The 9,027-nt window shown below is 34.1% G+C and overlaps 1 protein-coding gene across 8 annotated transcripts in view; it reads left to right on the forward strand.

Annotated features, from left to right (window-relative positions):
* The window catches only part of REV1 (REV1 DNA directed polymerase), a 94,019-nt gene that overhangs the window by 55,019 nt on the left and 29,973 nt on the right, over positions 1-9,027 (forward strand). For 5 of the 8 annotated variants that reach the window (XM_019669204.1, XM_019669206.1, XM_019669208.1 and 2 more), the window contains 3 exons: positions 970-1,077; positions 2,458-2,574; positions 7,065-7,173. In XM_019669204.1, coding sequence (XP_019524749.1) covers positions 970-1,077; positions 2,458-2,574; positions 7,065-7,173 — 334 coding nt within the window. Of the gene's footprint in view, positions 1-969; positions 1,078-2,457; positions 2,575-5,019; positions 5,201-7,064; positions 7,174-9,027 lie in introns of those variants that run through there. The other 3 variants (XM_019669205.1, XM_019669211.1, XM_019669210.1) reach the window with 3 other exon arrangements.

Here is a 9,027-nt window from a genome sequence, read left to right on the forward strand (position 1 = left end):
TTGAGCGAGCTCTTAACCAACTGAGCCACTCGGCCGGCCCCAAAGCTGATTTTTAATAGTATTTAATGGCATTAGGAGAATTTATACACAGATTTTTGCTTTATAGATTATATTTTAAAGTTTATCTGTTTAGAACAATAGGGTGGTGATTTGAGGGCTCTGAAATCAGACTGCCTGGGATTGGATGCCAGCTCAGCCTCTGGCTGTATGACTTAGGCAAGTTATTAATCTGTAAAAATGGGGATAATAGGATTACTTGTTTCATAGTGCTGTTGAAACAGCGGTGGCCGACACCTGCCAAGCACTCAACAATAAATAGTAGCAGTTTTTGTTTGGGATAGTCTCCATCTAAAGTTACTTAGCTCCATCTAGCTAAATATATGAAAACACCTTTAGATATCTTTATAAAATTGCACACAGAAATAATTTTAAGATAAGTATTTAGGCAAACTTTAAATTAGAGGCTTAATTACCGTGTTTCCCCATGTATAAGACGCACCCTTTAAAAAAAAAGGGGGGGGATCTAAAAACGGTGAGTCTTATACAGTGGTTGTAGATTTTTTTTTACTTGCATTTCCCGCTTTTTTTGCTCTTGTTTTTGCAGTCATACAACGACTGTATAAGACGCACCCTGTTTTTAGACCCCAAATTTTTCAAAAAACGGTGTGTCTTATACATGGGGAAATACGGTATTAGAATATAGATTAGGAAACATGGTATCTTCAGAATTGATTAGAATTATGTTTGGAAGCTCACTCTGATCTCTGAATTACTTTTAGAGCTAAACAAACTGAAATTTGACTTTTCTTGAGGTGATAGAAGATAATCTAATAGATTCTATGTTTTTTAAGACTTCAATCTATTTGTAAGCTTTTAAAAACATAATTTATAAAATTTAACTAGACCTTATTTTTTTATACATATATTAAAAATTAGTTTGGGGTTTGAACATTCTCTTTTTCCTTCTAGGAAATATGTCAGTATTGAGTTCACCCAGACATCAGAGCTGTATAATGCATGTTGATATGGATTGCTTCTTTGTATCAGTGGGTATACGAAATAGACCAGATCTCAAAGGTCTGTATTCTTGTTTACGTTTTAAGAAAATTGATATATTCTTATAAATATATATTCTAAGGGATCACAAAATCTTTTTAAGGAAGTATTTACTCTAATTTTCCTTGGCAAAATCAATTCCTGCTTCAAAATTTTCATTAAGAACGATGTAGGGAAATTTAGAAAGTTTTTTTTCTCCCTATAGAAATCGGATCTTTAAGGAAGAACACTCATCTTTAGCTGAAGGCTGTGTCATCTAAGACTAATGTAGGCGGGGACCTGCTTTAGGCATTTTCTATATTTTTTATTTATATTTACTATTACTTTGTTAATAAATGGGAACTTTATGGTATTGCCTTTGCTACTTGAGTCACTAGGCTTTCTTGTGAATAAACAACTGTCCTGTATAGGGTGAACTTTCCAACTTTTTGATTGAAGAGTGACTCTGTTACTGAATACCATTAAAATAGTTGTCATCTGTGCAGTCTTTGTTTTAATGGAATTTTAGATACTTGTGAGCTAATCAGCACTTTTTAAAATACTTATTCTGGATTTTTTCAGTGGTTCTCTCTATGTCTGAAAGATGTAACTGTTAGCATTTTCTTCGGAGAGTCAGTTCTTCCTTTAAGGAAAGCACAGAGGCTCCTGGGGTTAATACCGGGGCTTAATTTTTGTCTTGAGTGATTGCAACTTCAGCTCTGAAAGGAGTATTTAGAATGTTAAAGAATGGATTTTATCCCATGAGTGACTTTTTGATGCATTTCTTTTTTCCTTAAAACAGTGCATTCAATATAATATATATAAATTTTTCATGGTATTGCTTTAGAAGTTATAGTTATCTTGTAACTTACACACAGGGAAATGATACATGAAAAGTTTTATAACTAAACCAAAAACTGAGAACTGTGTACTCACATTGCATTATACAGTAGGTCAGATTGTGATTCCTCTGCATATATATTTAATTTGTGTTTCTTGCTGTAAAATTAAAGATTATTTTAGATGTTACCCTACTTTTTTGATAACCAGAAATATTAAAAATCTAAATATAGTTAGCTTTTCTTTCTCTCCCCACCCTTCCAGTCTGATTCTAGGATCTGAGTTACCTCTTTTCCAACTGTAAGAAACCAAATAAAAGTCGTGGAAAGTTAAGGGATAGTGTTGCTTTCAAGTTGAATAAATGCATCAAAATTATCATGAATAGTTAACTTTGGGGGGGCGGTGCATGATGATTGATCATCTTTAAAGATAATAGCTCCTTTATGGATTAATGCCTAAATAAAGCTAAAGAAAAAATGTCATATTTTAAAAATCTTATGAAAAACTTTCCTTTACATGCTGTCAATGTTGTTAATATCCCTGTTAGATTTGAAAATAATTTTATTCTTTTCCTCACCACAGGAAAACCAGTGGCTGTTACAAGTAACAGAGGCACAGGAAGGGCTCCTTTACGTCCTGGCGCTAACCCCCAGTTGGAGTGGCAATATTACCAGAATAAAATCCTGAAAGGAAAAGCAGGTATACATAATGAGCTCTCTTCGAAGTCATAGTGCTCCTGTTGAAGACTTCTGGATTTTACTGTTGGTATTGCTACATAAATGAAAGCAGAGTTGAAATAATTAGCTTTTTTATTTGAGGGTTTTAAGGATGTCAGTGACAAAGCAAAATCCAAAAGTAATAACACAAACGACTGGTTTATAGTTATGCTTTGTTGAATTGGATGATGATATTTTCCTGGGACAGAGAGTAAAGAATGTTTAAAAAGGTGTGATTAGTTTGTATAAATTTAGATTAGGATGAAAATCATGGACATTATTTTGTGGAAGCTCCTAGACTTGAGAGTTTATTGTTGTTTGTTTGGCCACTGATCACAGTAAAGATGCTGAAGTTTGTGTTGCTAAATATTTGTGTAAGACAGTGCAGTAAGAAACTTAGTTTATTGGAATAAGAAGATAAATACCAGCATTCATTCCCCATACCTTTCTTGAACCTATTTCATATGAGAAACATTTCCATAATTCTCTGGCCTTTAAATTTTGGCTATTAATAAATAAAAATCATAAATTTATACTAATCACAATACTGTTAAGATTTTCATATCTTTTTTTCTCCCGAGTGCATTCCATGAGAAATATTTGCTTAGAAATTAAATTCTTTGAAATTGACCAGTTTCCTCATGGATGTCTGCAAAGCCAAACAAAAATATTTTTAAACTAGTTTTTCAGGAAAATACTAATCAGAAAGTAGTCAGAAATTAGATATACAGTGGAATAGAAGGCATGTTGTTAAATTTCAGCCCAATTATTTCAGGTACCTAGTTTTCAGTTATAAAACCTTGAGTTTATTTTAGCAGTGATTTCCGTGAAATTAAGGTCAAAGGAAAGTCTGTGGACATCGCTATGGACCTTTTTGGGGATTACAGTTCTTTCGTTTTGATCATCTGTTTACATGAAATAAGTACAAAAAAAATAATTATAGATACATATTTATGCTTCATGTGTATCCGTGTTTTCCAAATTTCCTAAAGCTTTTCCTGGTCTTTAAATCTTTTAAGAGATTTTTGAGATTCTAGCATTTTGTGTGTCATGAGTAGATCTTGATTAATATTGAGTTCATTGGCATTTAGCACATATTTGACAATATGGGTAATTTCTTAAGTATTGATAGTATGGTTTGTGGTAGGTTGGTTTTTCCCTTTGATTTTTCTGGTGACGTTATTCAGAGATGAAATCTTAAGTTCTACACAACAATAGTAGCTTGAGGAAATACACAATACTTGTCACATATTGGACACTCAGTAAAAACTTAATGAAGGTCGAAAGAAGGAAAAAGTTCTATATGCATAACTGTTCATTAACATCTCTCAGTTACTCAGTGCTCAGAGTTTCTCCAGTGGGTAGAATCTTGTGTTTGCTGCACGCATCCTGTGTCAGCAGTCTGCATCTGGAGTTTGGCCTTGGCAAACGCACGCTTCTTAGGAGTAACACAGAGCCAGTCCTCTTTATGTCTTTCCTTCCATCACAAATGGTCTAACCATAAACAGTTTATTAACAGGATACTTACTGTCACTGGTTACTTAATTGTCTTCATCAATTTAGCCTCTGGATTGTCATAACATTGTAATGACCTTTTATAATTCACATCCCTCCACCTCTAGTGTGGGTGGTAAGCCAAAAGGTAAATATTAGGAGAATCTACTGAAATTTCACTTGCCATTGAAAACTATCAAAATAGATTTTCCTGTCTCTAGAAAAGGTGAATATGATACTTTGTATTTTATATTCTTTCTTTAACTTGATGTCATCACTTTTATGTCCTAAGCCTTTTGGCCCATTTAGAGCTTACCCAAATATTTGCCACATGTAAAGTGAATAGATTGCCCTGTATTATAAAGTTTGGTTGCAACTAAGCTTGTAGATAGAACTTGTTTTTTAAGTGCCTTTGTTCTTTTTTCATTTTTATTCCTTATCTTTCTTTGTCTGGATCCTTATTAGGTATGATACCAAATTTAAAAATATTGAGGATCAACTTAGGAATTAAAATCTTGAGCTTCTTCACACTAGCTTTTAAAAAAATAAATAAATCCAATTCTAATATTTTGGCTTATATGTCTAGCAAAGTATTAGAACGAGTAGCATCTTTAGCCCTTTGTAGAAGCTTTAGTTTCTTATTCGTCGTATTCAGAAACTCTTTGTCGAACAGACAGTGCAAGCAGGGGTTCTCCATCTGTGGCTTCCTTTGGTAGCTGGCTGCCTCCTGAGTAGAGCTCAGCAGTATACTTCTCATTGATGACCTCATTATCTGGAATCCATTTTTACTTGAGATTTCATGGCTGGATTCCTGGATGCACATGTTTCCTAGCCCTTCAGTGTTCATTCTAAAGAACAACAGTTTTTAAAATCGTACTAGCTATAGATTTATTCTCAGCGATTTCTTTTTCACAGACTTGGGTCCCGGCCTCTGATTTCTCCAACCGTTCCTCCACCTTCTCCATGTGTCCGTCTAGTTTGTCAAGTTTTGATGAGCAGTTCTCTACTTTGCCCTCCAGTGAGGACAGTGTGTCCCTGCATTTCCCCGAATCTCCCTTGAAGCAACTCACTGCGCTGGTGGAGGGACCCACGCACTCTGCTGCACTGTGGAAAAGGTCAGCCAGCCCAGCCAGAGGGACCCGAGGCGCTGCCTCTCCGGCAGGGCGTTGGGAGCGCAGGGACCTCAGACACTGTTCTCACCTCAAGCATGGTTTTCTGTAATTTTCAAGACAAGAATCTTATTTAACTAGCCCTTCAAATAGAAATCACCTAGCCCCCCAGCTTTTAATGCATAACTCATGGTTATACCTTTTTGAAAGGCAGCTAGTTGTTGCTGTTCAAGCTTCAGCTCTTTTTTTATTATTATTATTTTGGTTTAGTAGCAACCTCTTGAACTATGACACTCACAATCCTGAAATTCTTAAAGATTGTCAGCTTAGAATAATGGACTATTAAAGGGGGTATTTATTTAGCTTTCCAAGACCGTTCAGAAACACTGGCTAGTCTGCTCAGCATTCTGTCTTTAATTTGTTATAGTAAGTAAGTATATGTTAGTCTCAATATATCAAAAATCATAGCTTGTATTATATACTCAGCTGTTTTTAGTTTTCATGCATGTGGCATTTGACCTCATTAAGGTGCCAGTCCTCAGAATTAGATTTGCATTTACGCTTTACGTGTATGGGTGCTGGAATCCAGAAACGCTTGTATGGACTGCGTAGTTGGGCAAACGATGTCCACTACTGGAGTCAAACCAGGAAAAGCTGTTTTAGCCCAAAAAGCCAGACATTTTGCCATGTTTTTCTGGTGATGCTTTAACTTGGCTGATTTTTCTTGGAATTATGTCTCAAATAGAAAATACAGAGTTTGTCAGATGTATATTATTGCAATGTACTCAAAATAGGTTTGTCTAAAATTAGCTAACGTGGTGTATCTTGGTCTTGTTTTACTAACTAATGGTATTTGTGTTCATAATAGAGCTGTGTCTGAGATTGTGTTTTTAAGAACTGTTTTTAAAGCATATTGTTCTTGGAATTTAATAGTCATATCCAAGAGACCTATAACCAAAGTTGTGTTTTCATCCTTTTCTCAATTATTAGTGAAGCTGACGGTGGTAAAGGAAGTGAGGTGGCTGCAGTCTGTAGCTCTCTGCGTTGTGTGCTTTTATATTCTGTTTAAAGCTGTAGTTTTGTTTGGGATGTGAAGGGATATTGGTGAGCTGTACTATTCAGGCTAGACTTGTATTCTATAAAGCAGTTGGTATTTGGATCACACTTGAATATATTGCATTCAACACACATTGCTAATCGAAAAGTAGAATTTCCTTGTGGGGAATAATGTGACGCACTTTAACCTGATGAATATTCCAAAGACAAGTCTTAAATTTAGGATGAAACCTCTTTATGGTATGTGACCTACTAAATTACTGTTTGATCAAATGACTTGTAGGAATTTGATGTTTGTTGAACATGTTGTTAATTAGCTTTAAGTTTTGCAGATCGTTCTTTTAGGAAACAACAAAGAACATTTAGAGAGATTTATATTTTCCATTAACAGTTTCTCATTACCAAGAGCTGTATAATCCTTCTAAGGCTATATAGGAGGGGTTCATCTTCCCCATCACTTTCCATCCTTGTCCATCCCAGGAGACTGGATTCAGGGGACATTTTATATTTATCTTTTGATATGTTTTTTAAAAACTATTACTAAAACAATATTTTCAGTTTATTCTAAGTTTTTATCTGACTGCTAGGGAAGAACTTAATGGAAGTAAACCATTTTAGAGTTACAGATTTTCTTTTATTAAATAAGGAGATAAATATCATGGAGATAGATGTATTTGGAATTGATTAAACTTACATAAATTTATTTTTTATAAATTTATTTGTATAGAAAAGGAATGGAAAATATATTTCTTGAATGAAAGTTAAAGAAAACCAGCTTTTAACATGTAATCATTAAATTTTATTATTTTTAAAGCAGATATACCCGATTCATCAGTGTGGGAGAATCAAGATTCTGCACAAACAAATGGAATTGAGTCTGTTTTGTCAAAGGCTGAAATTGCATCTTGTAGTTATGAAGCCAGGTACGTAGAAGTTAAGTGTGCTGTAATATTTAGGAAGAGTTAATTTACTTAACTATTTTTATATAAACTTTTGAAGTGGATTCAGACATGCTGGTCAGACCTATGTTTTAATATGTTACAGACATTTTATGAAAAGAAAATGTTTCTAGTCTTAATCGCTTCAGTTCCTTTTTTGTTTTTGTTTTTTTTTTCACCTCACAAATGGTAGATAACTTTAAATAAACACCTAGTTTCCTGATGAACCAGTAGTTCCTACAGTGGAAACCAGAAGAAATTGGACACTTTCATTTTTAAACCACTGTCTTTTGAATCATGGAATTAAAGTAGATATTTTTGAATGAGAGAGGGCTTTCATCTAATCATTTCTTTAGCAGCTAAGAAAAATCCCTTGTGATTTAAACCTCCTAATACTCAGTGTCTTTTTTTAATGCTGTTAAAACGTGATTGCCTCATAAGTTAATAAATCCATACTGGCATACCTCGTAATCTCACTTAAAATTGCAGTGTTGTCAACTTGTTAACACCAACTTTGTGTGTCGATCTTTATCTTACAGTAACTTTAAACCCTAATTACAACTGACTGCTCAATATAAAAAGGAGCAGACTTACTATATATATGTTCCTCATACTTTAAAAAAAAAAGTCATTTAAAGATAATCTACAATAATTGTATAAAAGTAGAGGTAGTAATAATGAATTGATTAATTAAGAAGAGCAGTCTTTTTCTTTTTCCCTTTCCTGATAACCCAGCACAGACATTTTTACCTCTATAACACAGCAAGCATTTACACACTGTTGACAAGTGTTAAAGTATTTAATAATTATAAAAACAAAATCTTAGTTACATTTTTCAGACTTCCCATTTATTCATTTTTTTGAGAGAGAGGTTAAGTGTTGTCTTTATGGCTTTGCCATTCATACTTTTTTCTAATTGTGATATAATTGACATAACATCATTTTCAGGTGTACAACATAATGATTTGATACATGTAACATTTTTTTCGTCTTGATTAAAAGTTGGGTTTATTCAAGTAAGTCTAATCTGAACAAAAAAATATTTCAACTCAACATTATCTAACCAGAATAGTTTAAAATCTTGCCAATTGTTTTATAAAAAGAATAAGGAAAAAATGTCTTATTCAAATATGTATAATTATAAAAAATTTTCAATTATTTTTCACTTATGAGACATGGCAAACTTTTACTCCCAGACTAACTTTGCCTTTCTCATTGACAGAATTGTTTTCATTTTTTTCATGTTAGGTGATAATGTAGCCAAGGAGTTGAAACTTATTTTAATAAAAAAATTGTCAAATACAAATGCATTTGAGATTATTATGTTTTTATTAACGCAGGCAGTTTCGGTCTGATTTGATGTGTTCAGTAGCCTAGTCCTTCCCCCACTAAGTTATGGAGTGGTGACTTGTGCTTCTGGTGGCTGGACTGTGTGTTCCGGATCTGGAGGCTATGAAGCCCAGATACTCTCAGTCCTTGGATTGTGCTGCTTGTGAAATGGAAGCCACACCCTTTCTGTGCTGTTCCCAGCTCCTGGTGGTTTGGACTCTGGTAGCCACAGCTGTGTCTATCTAGCTTAGGTTGGGGATTAGATGGTGCATTTGTGTTGTGTCACAGGTGGCAATTGTGAAGCTGAGTGTACTACAAAACAATTAGGGTGACAATATATGAGGGCCAAATAATACATAGCAAGCCATTTAAGTGCCACTTAAATGGCAAATGTTTGTTTTTAGGAGATGCAGAAAGTGATGAAAATGAATTTGAGTGTAATTTGGAAAACAGCCTCAAAAACAGGGGTTTTTGTCCTTCAGTTGTAATTTTCCATTTTCTAGAAGACTG

Source organism: Hipposideros armiger, unplaced genomic scaffold, assembly GCF_001890085.2.
Source record: "Hipposideros armiger isolate ML-2016 unplaced genomic scaffold, ASM189008v1 scaffold_550, whole genome shotgun sequence".
Lineage (NCBI taxonomy): Eukaryota > Metazoa > Chordata > Mammalia > Chiroptera > Hipposideridae > Hipposideros > Hipposideros armiger.